Below are 21,911 nucleotides of genomic sequence, written 5' to 3' on the forward strand. Positions count from 1 at the left end.
TGAGCTGGCACAAGAAAAAAAAAAAAAAAGTGTGTTTCCCATCAGAACTTCAGCATGGCAGTTACATTTCCGCACATATTTTTAATTAGCCAAATTCAAATTTTTGACAGCCATTAGAGATAATGATGTATTTCACCTAGAAGCAAGTTTTGGAAATAAAAACAGAACTGAAATGCACAGCAGAAAGATCTTCCTTAGATCTTTGCTCAGCAAAAACATAGAACATTCTTTGTTTGCCTTTACTGTAAAAAGCTACATCCAAAAGATTTCAGAACATTTCAGAACCATTTTCTTGGGTAAATATGCCTTTTATTCTAATCAAGCTTTCACAGACAAGTACATCCCATCCAGGATAGTAGACACTCTGCATATATCACCATTCCACAGTTTCAAGAATCAGGACCAACCTTCACTGCCACCTTTCAGGGCATTTGTCTCTACTAGTGTCAATCAAAGCCTAGAATTAGTTCTTAAGTCCAAAACAAAAAGTGTTTAGGAAAACCCTAAGTAAGGTTTCAGGAAAAAGACACAGAATCTCCATAGCTCTGAAAACCCAGAATACACTCGCTCTTCCAGTTCTAATGCCCAACATTCAGACCTAGTAAGTCTCCTTGCCAAGACAGAAAAGCAGCAGTAGAGGCTAAGAAGCACGCAAGAGAGATTATATTTTCTCCTCCCAAGGAAGCAATATGTGCTAGCACATTTGATTTTAACTCAAGACTTTCAGACCACTGAATGCTCTGTTCTTCACAGGCCTGTCCCAGGACAGGCCTGAGACCAGCTACAAGCATAGCAGAACACAAAGGGCAGCCGCAGGGAAGCAGGGCAGAAGGGAGGGAGCAGCAGCGGACCCCTAGCTAAGCCGGGCGAGGGTGACAGTGCCGCAGAGCCGCCCCGGGAGAGAAGCCTCCGCGCGAGCCAAGCCCTGCCGGGCCGGGCGGGGCCGGCACGGCTCCGCAGGCACGGCGGGGGCGGGCGGCGCCCGCGGAGGGCAGGGGCGGCCCGGCAGGCGGTCGGTCACTCACGGAACTTGGAGGTCGAGGCGTTGATGTTGATGGCGGCGGCGATGGCGCCGGCACCCCCCTTCCCCGCGGCACCCCCGGGGTCGCAGCTTCTCAGCACGCCGTTGGCCTCGGGCGTCACGGGGAGCTGCGGCGCGACCGGGGGCCCGGCGGGGCCCAGCCCGCCGGCGCCGCCGCGCAGGAGGCTGTCGCCGAGCGGCGGCGCGGCGGGGCCCAGCAGGTGCCGCCCGTAGCCGCCGGCCCCCCAGTTGTTGTGGTTCTGGTCGTCCATCATGGCCTCGCAGCCGCCGCCGCCCTCTTCCTCCATGCTCTCCTCCTCCATGCCGCCCGCGCAGGGCGGCCCCCGCTGCGTGCCGGCGCGGAGGGCAGGGCAGGGCAGGGATCACCGCCCGCCGCCCATGGCCGCCCGCACACCGCCCGGCGGGGCACGGCTCCGGCAGGGCCGCGGCACGGCAGCGAGCGCAGGCTCCCGGCGTAAAGCGCCGCGCCCGCGCCACGACACTTTACGGCAGGCGGGAGAGGGAAGCAGGAAAGTGAGGAGCCCGGCCGCGAGGCGTTCTGGGGGGTGTAGTTCAGCGGGACGGAGCGGCCACGGCGGGGGGGCGGGGGGTGGCAGCCGCAGCGGCGCCGCCGCCGCCGTGGCTCGCCGGGCGGGAGCGGCTCGCTCGTGGGGACGGTGTGGGACGCCGCCGCCGGGGCCGTTAGGGCGGCGGCCGGTGGCCGAAGGGGTCGCGGGGCCGCGCCCCCCGCGGAGGAGAGACTTCTCGCCGCTCTCTGGGACGGGGGGGCAGCGCCCCGGGCGAGGCTCTCACCTCGGATGCGCTCGGGAGTAGGAAAGCCTGCGTGCCGAAACAGCAGTGGTCGCAGGAAACACGCAGGCGGGAGTCACCAGCAAACTACGGAGGAAGCAGGCATCGTTACCTGCTTGTAATTAAATCCCAGGTCACCGACTTGGCCTAGTCTTTAATGCTCTGGTTCCTGGAGTCCTGCATGGGAAAGGAGGATTTGAAAGGAGAGTAGCAGGATAAATCTTTCCTAATTAGAAAGTGTGAGGGAGCACGCTCAGTTCTGTTGTTTGCCTTTTATATTTAAATTTCTAACTCTGGATCTGTTACCCAGGTAAAAGCTAGAGGACCATAAAACAAGAACACAAATAATATACAGGTATTTTCTCCAAGTGTTAAGTCACGTCCTATTTTTGAACACTTGAGATTAAAAAAAAGTGGAGGCAAAATGCCATTTAGCAGATGAGGCAATTTTTTTTTTTAAAAAAAGGCCCACTTGCTATTCATCAGCCACAAGCAAGTAATGCAGTGCATCTTCATGTTAAGACTTTAAATTTTCAGTCAAGATGTTCCAGGCCCTTCTTTCAGGCCACAACTGAATGCAGAATCTCAGATTAGAGATGGAGAACAGGARAGAAAAAGGAATTTCAGAATTTCTCTTACCATTTCTCACTTGTACTATCAGCACTAATGCATGACCTGATGAACTTAATTATTCTGGAAGTGCTTAGCTGGTCTTCATATAAAGGTCTTTTGCATACATCTCCCTCTAGTGGGAAATTGCTTTTACAGACAGTGTTTGGATAGAACAGTCAAAAGACACTTCCAACTCAAAAATTCCCCTTATTTTTAGTTATTTTAATGTTACTGTAGATACAATATCATCTTTCCAGCTCTTACTAACTTGCGATCTTTAACACACTTGCAAAATCTTACTATTTTACAGTGGTTTTCTGTACTATTATTGAGGAAAAGCCTGCACAAATAATAATCTGCCTTCTTTGCAGAATTTCTTACGTAAGGAACGTGTATAGGATGCTGCAAATAGAAACACTGGTTTCTATTTTAATATGTGAYAAAACTGCCCTATTTTGTAAGAACAGAATATGCCAAATATGTCAAATGACAAATASAATTTGTAAGAATAGAATTTTGCTGTTCTTTGAAACAGGTCCATCTTGAATTGCTTAGATAAAGCCAAATGATGACAATAATTTGTCCCTATTGCATTTTTATTGTATATTTGAACTAACAATATTTTTCTCATATATGAAGAAAAAAACAACAGCAACAAATTGTGAGTCATTAGCGGTTTGGTCAACCCAAAATTTAGTACTTTACATTTTCCATCTTATTAAATGCCAGTGAGTCATTAGACTTTAGATAATGAGTTCAGAGTCTTTACACTCCTGCTTTTTTCCTTTTTTCACTGGGAGTTTCACTCAGTCTGTGAAAATCCCCCCAGGGAAGGGAGGGATTTTTTCCCCCCACTCTTGCGCACACTGGTTTGAGCTGGCTGGAACCGGCTCCTACTGGCCCACAGCGGTTGGCAGCCTCCTCCCACACAGGAGGAGTCGCCTGTGGCCATTACACACGGCTTTATCCAGAAATACCCTCGCTGACTTCTGATGATGGTATAAAGTACAACATGCGTAAGGGGGTTAGATCTGTCCCTAGGATTTTTTTTTGTTTTGTTTTGCTTTTAATTGCAAGCAAATCCATGGCCAGTTAGCAGGAGCTGAGGCCTTATCTTTACCCTTAAAAATTGAGATCTTTTAATTGCTGGTGGTTCCCCATTGACTGKGTGTTTGTAGATAATCAAAATAGTTCATGGATTTCTACAGTTAGAATAAAAGAAGGAAAGCATAAAGATTCCATAAACTACAGGGACGGACCTGTTCCAGAAACATATTTAGTTTCAGATGTGGTGACCTGCGGAGTTTGTCTTCATTGTTTTCTGGGCAGAAAGCAGACTTGTAGTAAGTTTTCATAATAAGAGAAAAGAACAGGTCAGGATCCCAGTTCAGTCAGTGATCCAATTTCAGTCAGTGATCCATTTTTTTTTCTTCAAGCTTGATTAAGAATGATCAAGGTTGCCTAACAGGCACCCATGGAAAGTGAATTGTTAAGTATTTTCTACACTTAAATTTCTAGAAATAAGGCTCAAAGGAGCTTTTTCCTTTATAGGCTCTCTTTCCTTTATAGGCTATGGCACTTACTTCTGCTGCATCATTATCTTTTGTGTAATTTCAGTTTTATATGAAATCAGTCAGACATAGGTGTTTACTTCACCCTCATATTTGTGTAAAGCAGCATTAATAGGTACCCTATAGCTGCCCTACATCTCAGAACTGGGTGCATTTGGGAAGCAAGTAAATGATACATGAAGCGTATCTTTAAAAAAGATACATGTACTGGTTTATTTCTTGCTATTGATAATAAACATGATATGGATACAGTCCTCCTCATTTTAAAGTGACCATTTTGCCTTATTTCCTAAGTGTCCTGTCTACTGAAGTCAATAGGTAAGTTTTCATTGATTTAAATGGGATTTCAGTCAAACCCTAACACATATAAAACACTTCCCAGATTTATAGCCCTGGTTCTAAACAGCAGTGAAGAAAGAAAATAATTCTGACAAGAAAAAAGTATGAATGCTAAGCAGAGCCTTAAATGGCACTTTATTGGGGGAASAATGAAACATTGCTCTTGCAATGGCAAATAAGACCTCCTCTTGCAGAATCCTGATGGAGAGCAGGTAGAAAAGGAGGTTCTAGYGCTTGTTATTTTTGAGCCCTTACAGTCCCTGAGAGGTGACCTACTTAAGCTCAAAGAACCAATAGTTCTTCTGCAGACTGGTAATCTGTGACATACCCCTTCCAACAGGAACTAGCACTTTGGTCTAGCTGATTAATGTTTTCATGTAAGTGTGATGGTTCAGTACTGCAAGGTTAGCTATGGATGGACAACCCTTTATATTTCTTGACTAAGTGCAACAGACTGCAAACATCATCTGTCTCGTTCTGTTGCAATCTTTCAGTCTGTTACTGAACAGGCAAAAAACAGCTTATGAAATATGCCCTTCAGAACTAAAGGCTATTTGACATCAGTGATACTACTTTCTGAGAGTTCAGAAGAAGGAAGCACAGAACAAGGAGGAATTAACTGCCTGAAGAGATGATCCTTGCCATCTTGCACAGGCAGAAGGAAAGCAAAAGAAAGATACGTTTTGAATGCAAGGAAATCTCAGCTGCCCACCACTAGTACACTGGGGGTGTGCTCATGCCAGCATAGCACCTTTGATAGAGAAGGGAAGCGTGCAAACTGAATCACAGAAGTTCCATCTGAACATAAGGACCTTTTTTGCATTTGGCAAATAAGACTATTCCTCCTCTCCAGCCTTAAATAGAAACCATAACCTGGGTTTGTATGAAGCTGTTTGTAGTATAAATATGCTTTCACACCAGCTCCCTTTTCTCCGCCCAAACACTGACAGCAGCAAAATACACACACAGAGCACAATGACTACAGTAGAGTAACATCTAAAATTTTCCTAATTTTTCCCACTAGTGATCCTCTTCCTTGAATTATTTATCTATGGTGTTAGCACCYTGAATGTACTAATAGACCTTAATTACCCTCACTGGCTTCACCTGGGGCTCCCACAAATCTGCCCCTTTACCCAGGAGCTCCATTTAAGCTCAAGACTAGAGGTTTAGTTCTTGCCTAAGCTGTGGGGCAAATGTCCTGTTACCTCTTGCTGGCTTGTTTCTGCATGTTGCTCTCTCTACTTCATGAATTACTTGACAGAATTATTTCAAGGTCTCTATCACTCAGTTCCTGGATATGAGGATAATTTAGTCTTTGGGCCAGGTGAATTGTACCTAGTAATTGCCATCTCCTTCTAGCTGAATCTAGCTACTTTGCAACTTTCATATCTACCAGAAACACTTCAGTTTTATTTTCAAGTCAAGGGTGGCTCCATTTGTTTAGGGAAGTACCTTGATGGTTGGTGGAAAAATCACAGCTGCCCCTCATCTGCTTTGGTTCAGTAGCAGAGCATCTTCTCCAGCCATGCTGCTCCTCATGGAGCAGGGCACCAAGGCAAAAAGTTGCCCAACTCCATTAAAAGATAGCCATGGTTTTACTCTCTGGTTCAGATTTGTCTTTTCTTATGCCACCACTCTGTCCTTCCCTTATCTATTCCTGGGAGAAGAAGCCGTGCCACTGCAAGAGGCATCCCAGCATCTGGGAAGAGGTTGGAAGCTAACCATCTGGCACCCAGAGCCAATGGCACAGTCTTGTCTCTGTGCACATGGGTACAGAACTGGAGAAAAAAAAAAAAAAAAAAGAGAGAGAGAGATACAGACACAGACAGGGCTTGACCACACTGTGCTGGGAAACTGGCATGATCTCAGTGCCCCAAATGGTGAAATGAAAGGGCAATCCCTCTGCCACTACATAAAACTTAATTTTAAGTCCTTGAGTAATACAGTCAGGCCTGTGTCACCTAAATACTAATGATTTGGGGCCAGTATTGAGTATGCCAGTTTGGGTAAGGTAAATAAAAATGTGTGTGAAAGTAACACATTTTTACATTGCTCATTAAGCCTACTCATGGCTTTGAGCTCTAACTCTGACATATACCGTTGAAGTCCCACACTCACATCCCCAAAACCTTGAGTCAAGTTCTCCCTCAAGTCTAACTGCAACGTAAGTGGGTTATTGCTTCTTCTCCAGAGTGGGATCAACAGAAGAGTGATGCTGTTACCTCCCACAGCTTGGCTGATACCAGTTACTTGCCCATAAGAACAGGCAGAACAAGAACGACTACCCAGTCACATCCCTGGGTTGGGGGCCTACGTTTAACATACACTGTAAACTTTATCTCAGTTAACATATAAAGCAATGGCTTATCCAGAGCCATGATGACAGAAGGATGGATGACAAATGTATGCTGTAATTTTACAGCACACATATTTTGCTCATACAGATTTAGTTTTACAGCACCAGCAAAAAGCACAACTCTTTCAGCATAATTACACTAAAAGCATTTTTGTGGTGTATGATACAGGTTAAAGCCCTTCTAACTATGAATGTGACCTGACTATTCTGTCCCATAAGCCAATATCAAAAGGAACTCACACTTAAATAGCAAAATGCTTTGGCTGTTATTCATCAGTAACCTCATTTTTGTTGTTTCTTGGACCTTTAGTCAGATCTAGTATGCCCGGACTAGTGGCCTAGGGCCACTGCAAGCAATAGARCGGATTCTCTGAAAATAAGTGTGTTTAGCACTTTACAAAACCAGCTGCCTGCCTCCAGGTAATAACATGCTGGAAATTTAAACTTGTCTAGTTATTTCATGACATTTCTGAATTAAAATGTTCCGACAGTAAGGCTGGACTAGCTAAGCACCAAACAAATCTGTCTCTCTTTCTTTCTATCTGCCATTTCCAGCAGGGGGCCTTTATGTCTCACAGCTGAAAGGGATGTCATGAAATATAATTTGCAAATGTAACATTATGCAACTTGTATGTAGGTCGTATTGAAATCTATGGCTTCCAAGTCAGTGTGCTGTGGGTTTTTCATTGAGATTTCCTCCCTCAAAGGCTAGCTGCCTGTCAGAAGCTGGTGTAGGCTCTGGCCTGCCCCATCAGAATGAGCTGGCTCCATTTCCCTGCGTAACATCCACCACCTGTGTTCCGGGGGAGCTGAATTAGCACGAGTTTGTTTCTGTAGAGACCAAAGTATATATATCATTTTGGATCCCCTAATGGATTGAAGTTCTTCATGAGAGGCCTGGTGAATTTTATGTGGTAAAAGGCTACTGAAGATATTTCACCATTTCACTGACACTGTTTTTCATGGGGTGTCCCCCATGAGTATCACAGAGCTGGCTAGGGCTGTGCAGGTCATTAGCCACATAAGTTCATACAGTGACACATGCTTATAGTGTATCATTTGGCAATAAACCCGATGACTCCAGTTTTATTAATGCAAATGGAAGAAGCAAAACAGTATGTAAATTTTCTGCTGTTTCATTGTGGTTATTTAACTTGCTCCGCTATCTCTTGCTAATCTTCTGCCACTCCTATGCCTCCGCTTGTATGTGCAGTCCATTGTAAGCTCTCTAAAAGCACACCATTTATCAAACAAGTGCTTCCTGACTAAAAGCAAAAAAGAAACTCTAGACCTCTCAGAACAGATTTTGTTTTTTCTATGATTATATATGTTGTTTCTTTCTCAAAATGAATTCAGAGAATATGCAGGAGTCCGTGAAAACTTTAGTAGCATTAAAATAAATCTAAACAATAGAGTATATAACATTTTCTAAGAATCTACCAAAGCTTTTTTGCTATAATTTGGTTGGGCTTTTATCTTTGATACCTTTTTTATACCCTGTAGATATAAAAGCTCAATAATTTAAGTCTCCCAAAAGAAAAGTGTGGAAAGAATTTTGATGTTAACCAATGACAATAGGATTTTCTCAGTAGTAATTTATTTAAAAGGGACATTACCAATACATTTAAGCATAAAATTTAGGAAATGTTTGGGAGGGTTTTTTTTTGTGAAGACTCAATATATTATTTTGCCCATGAAAACTTTCAATCCTCCATAGACTTTCTCCAGACATATGAAACAGCAGCATTGTGCCAATTAGTGAGAATCATCACTGTAACTAAACTGTCTGGTTTGTTTTTTCAGAATGAACAGAATAAAAAAGTAGCATGAACAGTGATGGACYGATCACCCTGTAAGGCCAACTGTCATTCACCTAGAGGTGAAGGCAGTCATCTGTAGGGCTGGAACATAGAGAAATGACATTTTCTGAGCAATAATGCAGGAAAATGAAAAATATTAGCCTGTGTATTTGCTTGAATAGCTATGTATATGAGATACATCCTAACCAGTAGTGATCACTGTAAGTTTTAGAATACAAATTATGTGACAGGCACAACAGAATTTCTCAAAGGAAAATATGGAAGGGGAGATTGGGGGTGGAGGGCAAAAAGTAATTACACAGGCAAAAAACATATATAAATGCAAAGAGAACAAGTATGACCACCATTATAATGTCTTGCTGYCTTACCATATAGAGTCCTACTAATGTTTTTTGTGTTGCACAATGCTTTTAAGTGTTAGGCAGCACTTCTCTTGCTGTTTTGAAAGCAGGTCTTCCTAGGACGTTTTAATCGGAGAGTAGGAAAGCTTTCCCCATCACGCCTTTCATTTGCTTTCACATATAGGACACCGAAAAATAATTTGTGCATCACATATCCAGCTGGCATAAAACATCAGCATGCAACAGAAGAACTGACGCCTAGTCTTTGTTTTGGATTAGATACTGGATATCGACTTCCTCATTCTTGATTTTGTCTAGTGTTCCTCCTGCTGGAAGACAATGCGTGAATTTGTCCTGTTTAGGTTTTAAAATTGGAAAAGCCTTATCTTTAAGCATAAAAAGAGAGGAAATACTGATTCCTTAAAACTTTTTTCTTTTTCAGTAAGTTCTCATGCTGGGTAAGGTTTTAATGATAGTCTTTTTATTCTTATCATACTTATCACATGTGATTTCTTGGTCTGTTCTCAGTTTTGTAATTAAAAAGTTCCACTCACATRTTCTGTGGGATCTGTGCTGTTTCCTGCTTTCCATTCTACATTGTTCAGGTCCAGAAGTTGACGTCTACCCTGACCTGTTCCAAAATCTCAGCTGGCCAAATTAACATTCCATCTGTAAAATCTTTTAGGGTGAAAGGAATTATACAAGTGCAAAGTCTTTTACAACCAAACTTAAAACACAGAAATAAGAAGTGATAAAGAGATTTTTAAATGTTCTTAGTCAGCAACAAAGACTCTGGACCTTATGATTAACTGAAACTGCTCTCACCAGGCTGCAAGTGACCTTTTCTTAATCAAACTTCACAATCAGTGCTTCACAAACTGCACAATCAGCCACATTCTCCTCAATCTGCTCAGRGCTTTGGCACCATTCAGCACTTAAAATCTTGTCCTACCTGGTTTCTTTGCTCAGTCCTCTGATTTTCTTCCTACTTCAATTATTTCTTATCTCATCTCTCTTTTCCCCATCCAGGTTCTGTTTGCAGTCTGTTGCTTACTTTTTTCCTTATCTCCTTCTTTCTGGCAGTAATACAATCTCATCATATAAAAATATAAGCTCAACCTCAACATGACCRAAAGAGAGCTTTTAGTTTCTCTCCCTATTCATTAACTTCCCTTATCTCTTTTTTTCCTGAGTGCAGTAGCATTATCTTGCCTGGGTGCTGTCTTGGCTTAGGCACCTATGTCCCATATTCTAACATTCTTGGAAATTCTATGTAAGTAACATTTTGGCATACAGCCTCTCTTACCTATCCAAAGATGTAAATCTCCTAACCAGATTCTTTCCTTGATTACAGCGACATTTTTTYCTCCTTTACCCTCAACAAATGCAGTCAGGTACCACTCTTACCCACTCAAACAAACCAAGTTTTAATCTGTGTCAGATCCCACTTGAGTTTCTTTCTGGATCTTTTTTTCTATTACATCAAAGAAAAGCTTCACTTGCAAGTTTCTGTATGATCTAGTTATTGTCTTTCATTAAGTATCAAGAAGCCAACTCCCTCTTCCAATCAATTCATTTTAAATGCTATTATCTCCCACTTGTTAAGATGTTCAGTCAGGCACCTTTGTGCTTTTTTCCCATGTTGCATCTGCAAAGCTATCCTCATTATCCAATATCCCCTTAAATTTCTCCTTTGACATTATGTCAATAAAACCCTTAAGTGTTAGGCTGTTGGTGTGCTGAAACCATCTGACTAAATGTCTCATATTTCTTTTTGCCTGCCTATCTGCCTGTAATCCATTCATTAGTTCTTGTTTAATAGTGAGATTTCAGGCTTTGAAGGATGTACATGGCCTTTCTGTTTAACAGCCTCCACCACAATGGGGTCTTGATGCATGACCAGCTGTTATATTGCAGCAGTAAGGGAGTAATTAATCCGTGATCTCATTCCATCAAAATTATGCTTCAAGATGCTTTCTAATTAATAGTACAATTGTCCCGAGTTCACCATGGACTATAGGAATATATGGGCATATAGTACATATAACATAATAAAAGGAAGCAATGAATCGGCAAAAACATAGATGAACGTTATTGAGGAGCAATTCTGAGTTCATATCAGAATGAAATAAAAAATAAATATAGAATTTCCAGATAGCATGCAAACAGAGAAGTGATGAAAACATGCAAAAGCAATCCTGTCCAAGCTGAATATGTAAAATATTTAAAATTTGCATCTTTATTTCTGCCAAGCATTTCTATCTAATCACTGGTACACCTTATTGCAAAAAATATCAAATCCCATCCCGGTTGTTCTGTGGTAATAAATGCCAGTAACAGATTACGCCTCAGCACAAGTGGTTTCTCTGCTCTTGTCACTCCTTCTTGCAAATGCTGCTTCCCTAATCAAAAAATAGTTCACCAAGACAGATTTTATTTCTAAGTCAGAGTCCTATCTTTTCAGCTTTGTAGAGATCTCCCCTGAAGTCAAAGCAGAATTCAAAGAAAACATTCTTTCATACTAATGTGGTCAAAAATTTGTGATTTCTGTTAATCAATGCTTTCTAAGTCATAATTCTTTTCCAGGGTGACTTTTGCTGGCAGAATTATAGTGGCAGCAGAACTACCATAACGTATGTAGTGTTTTACATTGCAAACTCCACAAGTTTTGCATATGCCTAAGCCTAGAACTGAYGGACTAGGCTTTTAAATTGGTTAAGCCATTGATACAGTTTCTTTGATTTATACCAGCTGAGGATGTGGCCCAGGGTCACTGTGATAATGAAGATACTACAAGACAACAAAGTGAATAGGAAATGATACAAGAACAAAAAAATGCATATATATATCAGCTGAATCTACTTATCTTTCACATGGTTTTCTTTAAGTGTTCTCTGCTGAGGTATGATGAGAATTATTATGCTGTAGGTGAACTTTTATGTGCTGCTTTTTAAAAGAAGTTAGCTTCTATGCAAAAATAAATAATTAAATCACAATGGAGGATTTGGTTGAATTGGAAGTATTTGGAAGCAAATAAATATGCAGTAACCAATTTACTTTAAAAAAGRTAGCAAGCAACCAGCCAAATAGGTTAGCTTCAGAGACAGGAATTGACTCTAAGTTCTTTAAATTTTTCTTCTTTGAGCAAAATAGGTAAAGAGAAGTCCATGCAAAAATTAGGGGAACTAAGTCAGCTTCTGGATTCATCCATCAGTGTAAATGCAGTCCATCTCTAGCTTATTCAATTCAAAAATCATTTAAAGTGATTGTTTTCAAGTCAGTCTTCCATCATTCACCTTTTTTTGCCAGGTGCCAGAAATAGCATCTCATAATTTATCCTCTATGTCAAGTTTGCAATAGCTGCCCCTTTCTGAGCCACTGAACTCTGTTTACTGCATCTGCTTTCAATATACAYTCTAGAACCATATTTTCTGTATCACTTTCACCTGTCAAATATGGTTTAAGGAAACATGCTTCAGACAATGCTAAGAAAAGCTACATAAACAAGACTACTCTTGTGCTTATAATTTGATGTGTTTGTGAACTGCTTTGAAAAGCTTACAGAACTTCATCACACTGCAACACATTGCAGGGAACTAATACTGCTAATTTATATTTGAGAGTTGATACCAGAGACCAGTTAACTGATCATTTTTAAGTTTCAAAATTGGCAGTTCCTTTGACCTCAAACTTTCCAAATTTCTGCCAAAAAGAAGTAGTGAAAACTATCTATGTTTTTTTCCAGCTTTCCTATATTGTCACTGACCTAGCAAGCCGTATGCGGTATGAGTCTCAAGAGCCCTTCCCAGGTCCTACGTCAGAGTGCAGATCCCCTCTGCATTCTAGCTCCTCCAAGCTGAGACCTAGACATGAGAAGTGCTTGCCCTTCTCCATATTAACACTGATTTTCTGCTTTGCACAGGAACAAAACTTGGGTGGATAGGTCCAAAGAGAGCATATTTTGACAGGTCCCCGTTCTAAGCAATCCAGGATATGACTGCACCATAACTTGTACCTGCTACTCTGCAAAGATAAAGCACCCTTCCCTTTATAAAAGCTTATTACCTAATACCAGTGTACCCAGGCTGTTATGCACAAGTTCTTCCTTCTCTGCAGTTTTCCCAGAAACTCTCAGGCTTTTCACATTAGCTAAATGAAATTTAGGCTAGTGTAATCAGAATAACAGTGGTGGAAGGGACCACAATGTTCTTGCTATTTATTATCTTTTCTAGAAGCATACCTATATACCCAGGCCCAGGCAGCTACCGTACCAGGCAAAAGACAAGAAAGTAATTTAGCAACAAATCTCTTCCCTCCACTGTTTACTAAGCGAATGTCAGATAGGATTAAAAGAACAACTTCAGTGGCAGAATTCTCCTGAAGCAGAACCAAACCATAACAAGCTGCTTATCATTTTCTATACCCTTACTGTTCTGAATCATCACATTCACCATTCCTCTAAGAACATGTGCAGTAAGGTTCAAGGAAATGGCATCTGGCACACGGCAGCTTGTATCCCTTTATCTTAGTATCTGCCTCTTCATCTTTAAAATGTAGGAACAGTAGCCAGTCCAAACTAGAATCCAACCAGTTTCATGTTGAAAAGATAAAAATTCTCTTTAAAAGGTTAGTATTCAGCTTTAGCTTTGTTCAGTGACACCTCCTGAATAGCAAGAATTATGTTTGAAAAGGTATGTTCTTTTGAGCAGTTCCTGAACAGGAAAAACTATAGGAGACTGCACATTTTTACAAAGAAAGAATGTGCTCTTCTCCATTTACTGATCCAATGCTCAAAGAGCACAGAAATCACCTCCTGCAGGTGCCAGGGTTTGAGAACAAAACAAAACAAGGAAAATGGATATTCTGGTAACTATGGAGAGGCTAAAAAAAACCTCCACATTTTTCTAGGTCACTAAAAGCAAGCAAAACACAGGAAAATGTTTTCTATTTCTACTTCATTCTCTTCCCCTTTCTACTCCTCCCAAAACATAAGTAGTTCTATACTGTGATTTATTGGATTTTTTTTATTGTTGTTGAATCTTGAAAAAGATCTATAATTGCTGTCTCCATGTACCAATAATAATGAGAGAAACCAAGATATATTTTTACATAAAGCAACATGCTATTCATTAAAATTATTACTGCACGAGTTGGGGAGTTTCTAGGAGAAATAGCATTTTCTTAGAACATACTGAAAGGGAATTAGATAAACAGAAATTGTCTCCTCTTACTTTTCAGCAACACATCTAAAACAAAACCTGTCTTTCCTTTAGTAGTTACAATTCTGTTAAAATACAGTGTAGTGCCAGTATTACCAATACAGTAATATATGTAATGTATTTTTAATTAAATTCTCCATTATTACAATTGTGACCAAAACAGTTCCTAATGAAATATTTCATCTTCTATCATTGTTTGCTTTTCAATTGTATAGATTTAAACAGTATTGGAGTACTTGTATACTATTTGTTACACCACTGCAATTAAATGGAAAGCTAGATTAGGCTTAAGGGATACATTTTAACAGTCAAAGTATGTAATTATGAGTAGTGGCTGGTAAGGAAAGCGGTAGATTCTATGTTACAAGTATCCTCACTCAATAAATCGGTTCGTGTATGATGCATTATGGCTTATCTGTGACGTGATGATGCAATGGTCCTTTACAGTTTTAAAAGCTTCTAGAAGTGCTCTCCACTGATGTTGTCACCTCTCTGCTGCTGCCTGGCATACAGCATCAGCAACWGACCTGCTAGACCTCAACGGCATTCATTAAAAGAGACTTTGTATCATGCGAAATCCCAGAGCTCTCATGCAACAAATGTAATGGTATACCCTTGGTCAACAGCCACTCATTATCTACCAGGTCCTTCTCTGCAGGAGAGGCATCACCCAACAGCAGAACCCAGGGCCTAGCACACAGGGGTGCACAGCTGGGAGATGAAAGTGAACATGCACCTTTTTTTTTAAGCACCAAACACTTACAGAGTCAGTGATATGCCATTGCCGAGGATGCACCTAGCTGTACGACAAATGCAACACATCAATTGCTGATACTATCAAAGGAAATAACATTTCCAGCCACATGGGAAATATGTCAGCAAAACAAATGGATTCAAATAAACAGTAGCGGAAGGCACATAGTAATATTGATTCATGGCATTTTATCCTCTATCCTTTTCAAGCAGTCCTGTTCCAGCACTCAAGCTGCTGTGATAAATATCTCCTCCCCTTCCTGCATTCTTGACTACTGAGGATACATTTTGTATGATTTTCTAAGTAGAGAGAAAAAAAAGAAAGAGAGTGATTTTTTAGTGATTCTGCTTCTGAACCACTACCTTGCCCTGCTGTATCAGGTGTTTTGAACTTCTCCCTAATACAACAGTGGCTGATTTGTATCAAGGTGCTTCTCAGTAAAGGCAAGAAATCTGAGCAAAATATTCAATCAATGTCATTAACAAGAAGATTAGCAGGAGAAGTGCATCAAGGAAACAAGATCAAAACCACTATAGAAGTGAGCAATTGAAGCAATGGGAAAAGTCCTTCCCATTCAGATAGGTCACCTATTCAAATCCACCTAAATCAAAAGTGAAAGTTAGTCTTCTGTAGTATGGGAGATATGAGGAGAGAGGTGTCTTCACTGGGTTTCCATTTGACAGACAGCCCCATTAAAAACACAATTACTGTCAGTTTTAGCAGAGGACAACACGAAGTGGCAAGTTTGGCATAATTCATTCAAAACATTTGTAAAAATAATCAAGCTCATTTTTGGTATAAACCCCTTAAGTACATTTTTGTAGAATAAAAACATGCAAAAGATGCAGAAAAGGGTTTTGCTGACTGCTGGTTTTTGTGAATGGAAGAAAGAGGAGGCAATGACGCAGAGGCAGAATCTTAGGACAGTGAGCCTGAGAACCCTTGTGGTGAATGTGTCAGCCACAGGGGATTATGAGCTATAAGCAAAAGTTGCTTCTCCTGCCCTCCTGCATCCATCATAGCTGTGTCCAGGGAAGCACAACTCTATGGTCTTTGCAGACAGACAGGATTTTATCAATGTCATTGAGGTCACCTCTTCACAGAAACAGTATCTAAAACCTAATTTAGATTAGGTATTTGAGAAAATGGGAACTGGGCTACTGTCCTTCAGCATACCTAAAACCTGTCCTCTTAGTGCAGAACAGGGCTGCCAGTTCAAGTCTAGCCTGTCCCCTAGACAAGACAGTTCATCTTCAGAATTCGAACAGCAAAGGGACATTGCTGATTCAGTACCCTTAAGGCCAAGTTACAAAATATTGCTCAACAGTTTTGCACTTTTTACCTCACATTTGCTGCAAATTTAGGTCTATCTACTTCTTAGGTCCTATGACTGTTTTATGAAAACATACAAAAAAAAAAAAAAAAATCTCTCTATAAACTAAAGTAACTCTATGGAGCTACTCTTATCCGCTAACATCAGCCCATTGGACTTGCTGTCCTAGCTGACACTGATCCTGGGAGAAGACAGCCCTTCCTGCTCTAGGGAGAGGCAAAGACTTAAACTCCTCCTTAAGCTTTAGGGTTCATGGCCCATAGCACAGTTCTGGCAGAGAAAAGGAGTAAGCTTTCTAGAAAGTGCATGCTTTCTACTAGGTGATCTGTTTTTACTGCCATAGAAATGTCAATGTGATTGCATGAATAACTGCCCCAGATGAATTTCAAGAGTTTCAACGGGTGCTTTAGAAGCAGAAGTCATTAGCACACATCTATCTGGCCAGTGACAGTTGAAACAGTGAAAACAATCATTTAATGACAGTTAAGGTTAAATATATTCTTGTTGTATCATTCCTTTTCCCTAAATGCATGACATCAAGCAGTAAATGTTGAGGAGAAGGACGCTGAGTTACACAGTGTGGCACATATAACCATCAGCAGCAGGCTTTAACATCAACCCAATTCAAAAATGGGGTCTGACAAATAACCGGGGGGATCATCATATTATAGTCTCACCATCTCACCCAGGTGACATATTGGAGGCAGTTCTTCAGTAGTCCATAACAGCACACCTGCGACTACAGTGATATGTGCGCTGTGCATAAGGGAAATGAAACAGGAATTGGGCACAATGCATCATTTCTTTTGCTGATGGGGTTGGGAGAGAAGATCACACACTCCATTTTTTTCATGAGAAAATAGACTGCTTGGTACTTTGTTGATATGAATGTGGGAGTAATTTGTGAGTAAAGAGGTTATTGCACTGGGGAAGTGGAGATTCAAGGTCACACCATGGGTCAGTGAAAGAGAGAAGCAGAACTTGGATATCCCCAGCACCTAGCCATCCACAGGATAATTTAGTAACAAGGTTTTATCACAAATTTCCACTGTGAGCCTATGGATTCTTTTATAATGAGAACTCTCCCTATAAATTACAAGTGTGAGGGTGCTGTAAGACCTTCAGTATGGGTGTCCAGGCTGGAATTCCAGGTTCCTTTAACAGTCTGCAAAGGTAATTTAAGCTTCTCCAGAGGACTATTCCAAGCACTTAAAATTCTTACATAATTTAAAATATTAATTGTATTTGCAAATAAGCAAAATAAGTATTTAAACTGTATCTCTTCTCAGGATACATTATTTACTGTCCTAATTTACAGGTTTTGAGAGTGACACACTACTGTGAGTCAACAGTCAACTGTGAGTTCATTAGCCAGTAATGGCGGTGGGAATTAGCTCAATCTTTGCAAAAAGAGAGGGAGTTATTTTGAATTTTGGTTCTAGAGGAATAGAGTAGTCAGTGCTGAGGGATGGCACCAGAAGCTGAGCATCCTTCTGAGCAGAATGTTACAGACCCCAACGTATGTCACATCCATCCCTATGAGGCGGGCTTGGGACTGCCCCTCCGCCTTAGCTTCTTCTCTGTTAGAGAAACAGAGTGTATGATGTCAGACATAAACACCCTAACAGGTGATTAGGACACTAAGTACATCCAACATACAGCCTATTATCACCTTAATCACACCGAAAGATACTTTTATTGTTAAAGAATACCACCCCACCTGATTTCAAAGGCTATGCCTGAAAAGCACAGTATTACTTWGTGTAAAGGAATCTTCTCAAGTATATTACAGATGCTGACCAAACTATGGAGTCTTGTTTGGGCAAGATTTCCTGCTGACTGATGAGAATTTTGTCCGAGGAAAGACTGACAGCACAGTCCTGTTGCCTCCTTTGTGTAGACACATCCTAGGACTGTGTAGTCTCCGTGCATTGCGAAGGAGACATTTTTCTCCTTTTTTTCTGCAGCTACAGACTGTTCATTCCGTGGGTACTTAATTCTGGGGGAAGGCAAGTGTTACTGCAATCTCCATAGTGAAAATTTAGGGATTGTGAGGTGGTTCATAGCATAGTCCACCCCTTCTCCTATGGCTGATCCAATAGTTAATGAGAATTCTACCTGTGTTTTCTTCAGTTCTCTAATTCAGTATTTAGGAGAGTTTCAGCAGAAAACAGAAAAGAGGAGATCTATGCTCAATTCCATTTGTCATACAACATCTTTTAAGTCTGCCTCTCTTCAGAATCTTATCCAACCATTTTCCCCAAGCCAGCTTGGAAAGCTTGCCAAAGTGCAAGTCCCTCTAAGGTAAAGCTGAATCAACTTCCAGGAAGATACTTTGTAACATTAASCAAGCCGAACACAGATGCACCCTGGCAACTTGCAGCAGTGTTGCCCTATCTTATTTCAGTATAAATACATACAAGGTTTGGATCACCAGTTTTTCAAGAAAAACTAGCAATATCTCTATGGCCTTCTATTTTATGCGTTTACTCAATTCAATCTGCAAAGCTAGAGGGTAAGACACCAGCAAAGAAGAAATGCCTATCAACTCACACTGATGAAAGGAACTTACACTGCTTTATGTAGGTACAGCAAACTTAGCAAATGAGAAGAAACAAATCCAGAAAGACAAGATTTATTTAGAAAACTACACTACATGGCATGAAAAATGGCTATTCCATTCTCAATGTTGCTATTTAAAGGCTAAATTTACCTCAGAAAGGGAAATTCAGGGTAAACCTTCCTGAAAAAATTGCATCCAACTCTCCAGCTATCGCCCACCAAACACACACCTTCACCCCCCACTAAGCTCTATTCCATTCACTATTCCAGAGATGAAGCTGAAAGCTTGTTAAAGAAATTGCCACTGCTTCTCCATTCAAAACCTTCCATACTTGTGCTGGCTGGCACAACTCATCAATACTCCAGCATATTCACCTGCTGTAAGATAACTAGAGTACTTTATACCAGTAGAGAGTGAGGAGAATTAAACTCTAATCTACAACTCAACATGGCTTTTGCACTAGGATACCACTACACAATAACAAAGCAGACATAACAGCCATTACTGTCCCCCTTGCAACAACAGACAACTTCTCAGCCCAAGTTTCCTATATGGTCATTCACAGCACAGAACAGGTGGAGATCATTGCTATTCTGATCTGTAGAATTAACATTTTACACCCACTCTGAATCAGCGTGAATCGCAATAAAGAGGTACAATGTAAGAGACCAAATGCATAGCTCAAGTGATCTCCTGAAGAWAAACATTTGGAAGCTGCTGGTCTCCATGCCCACCATTGCATACCTGCAAATAAAATTACTCTGACTGGGCAAATTAAATTGTGAGATGCTTTGGAGTGCTGACAGAATAGAGATTCATTTCARATACTAACAAGTAGCCATTTTCAGCAGAAAGCTGAAGCAGGTGAAAATCCTAGCTCCAAACTGTGCATTGATTCTCAGGTCATCTCACCTTTTGTAGATTTACTCCCTCTCTAGGAAGAAGGAGAGGCAAACTCACTCTTCTTGCTCCCAACAAATTTGCATCTGTCATTTAGCATCTGTATTCTCTTATTACAGAGCTGACAAAGTGACAGCAATAATTAATCTTACTGTGTACAGAGCTGATTGATATCAAGCAGAATTAAACTACTGTAATCAAGTTAGTCAGTTGCAGATGTGTGAAGCACTACAGTTTATCAAATTCTGAAGGCACATAATTTGATTTTGCAGAACAAGGAAGAACAATACTAACAAGACAGCAGATAGTCAATAGTATGATGCACAATTTCATGAATTCCTTTCTTTTTTTAGCTCTTAAAAAGTGCCACACTTGTCGACTCTACAAAAGGTACCATGACATGTTAATATGTGTCTTGTCAAAATTCTCAAAGTAAGCTGCACACTGGATCTGTGGGTTATGTGCTCTGTGTTCAAATACACGTGTACATGCACACATTTATTGTGAGATACCAGAACTTTAACAGCTGAAAGTTCCTTAGCTCAAATAATAGGAATAAATGTACATATCTATAAAGGTGTGAAAAGGTGCTGCAAAGCGGGACGTTGAAATAGAAGCAAGACTCAGCAAGGACAATTATCTCTGTCAAAGGCTTTCTGTGATCGATGTCAGCTGCCATCACAGTTGGAGGAGGGAAAACCACAACATGAATATTTGATTAAATTAGGCCAACTTGAAGTCTCTGCCAGAGCATCTGATGCAACATGTTTTCTGTGGGATGGCAGGGTTTTTCTTTCCCAGTGGATTATCTTTGTCTTGCTTCACCTGTTTCTTTTTCCTCTTTAAATGAGGTGCTTTTAGCTCTCATAACAAAAGGTACAGCTTGTCAGTGTTTGAGACATCTGGCATTCCAAGCCTGCTCAGCAGCAGATCCAGTCCCTCTGCAGCATTCTGCCAACTAACATGAGGTGCAGCTATTGCAAACAGGCTGAGGGCTCAGTCAGAGCAACAAGACAGGCTGAGATGAACTAAAAATTGGCTGCCTACAAAAGCAGGGAGTCCTGTTCTTCCATATTTCCTCTCTCCCCTATGTATGTCTACACATTCCTGCCCCTTTTCTTGGTGCTGGCCCTCACACTGACCCCCCCACCCCAGCCCTCCTTCAAACCGATTCAATGTGCTGTGCAGATTGATATCTAATCTGGGGGTCAAAATCAAGTGAAAGTTTCCTGTGCCATATCCAGTGCATGGCAGAGGGACAAGAATATGAGCAAGGATGCCAGAAGATGGGGGAAGAGGCAAAGCCCTTACAGCAATAACAAGCTATTGGCTCAACTTTCTCAACACCTAGAGGAGTTGATGTACTCAAAAGGAGCTAGTGCTATTAGGCATTTTATTTGATGCACCTTAGACCTTTGGCAGCTGAAACAGTCATCTAAGAGACTGACTRTACAGGATTTGCTAATGTTTTGGCATTTATTCCCTCTTTACTCATGCTACTTTACATCTAACCTAGATGATAAACCTTCTGTACAGGATCCTGTTCTTTCCCTTCAGAGAACTAAGCTGCTGCCCATTCCTTTGGGCACGCTATACTATTAATAAATCACTTGCAGTATGGATGCTTGCTTGCAAAGACTCACCTGGAGGAACTGGCATGTTTTCATTAGCATCCTGTACTAGAGTTCAACAGAGTCCAGAACTGAAAGGTATACCCAAAGCTGCCCACATTCAGTCTCTTGTTTCAAAGACTTTTTTCTGGACTGGGCGGTCTTTTCAGACAGATGCCACCAGAATGAGAGGCCCTTGGGTAACTCGAGCAAAGACCTTTGCTAGGGCTGAAATTCTACAGACCAGGCTGCCAAACATTCATGTTCTCCTGCCCCAAACATGCAACCACAAAGAGAGATATGTGGTCCCTTCCTATACTGTTGACTCCCTTCCCAACAGTAGGCATTTATGATCCACTGAGGCAACAAAAAATTAGCAGGCAGAAATGGGTCAGACAGGAAACTGGATACTCCCTCCCTAAGGAAAAGCCATACATGGTGGCATTTACTGTATGTGTCTTTGTGAGAGCAACACATTAGTACTGGAAGAAGCCTTCTAAGTTACTAAGACTCACCCCTACTATCACAAACAGCTCTGTAGTATGAAGTCACTCACATATTGATCAAACTCTGTCCTTAAACTAAGTTTGTGGCATCTGTTGCAAGGCTATAGCCTTCTAATGCCCCAAAACCCTGCTAGTGTCCAGCCTCTGTTCATT

General features: G+C 41.2%; 1 protein-coding gene across 3 annotated transcripts in view; it reads right to left on the reverse strand.

The window, feature by feature from the left end:
• CACUL1 (CDK2 associated cullin domain 1) overlaps positions 1 to 1,501 on the reverse strand; it is a 41,673-nt gene extending 40,172 nt beyond the window's left edge. For all 3 annotated transcript variants that reach the window (XM_085319049.1, XM_085319048.1, XM_085319047.1), the window contains exon 1: positions 1,026 to 1,501. In XM_085319049.1, coding sequence (XP_085175175.1) covers positions 1,026 to 1,344 — 319 coding nt within the window. In that variant the 5' untranslated portion in view covers positions 1,345 to 1,501. The remainder of the gene's footprint in view (positions 1 to 1,025) is intronic.
• Positions 1,502 to 21,911: the final 20,410 nt, after the last annotated feature.

This window comes from Rhea americana, unplaced genomic scaffold (assembly GCF_003343005.1).
Source record: "Rhea americana isolate MKP2758 unplaced genomic scaffold, rheAme1 scaffold_57, whole genome shotgun sequence".
Taxonomy (NCBI): Eukaryota; Metazoa; Chordata; class Aves; order Rheiformes; family Rheidae; genus Rhea; species Rhea americana.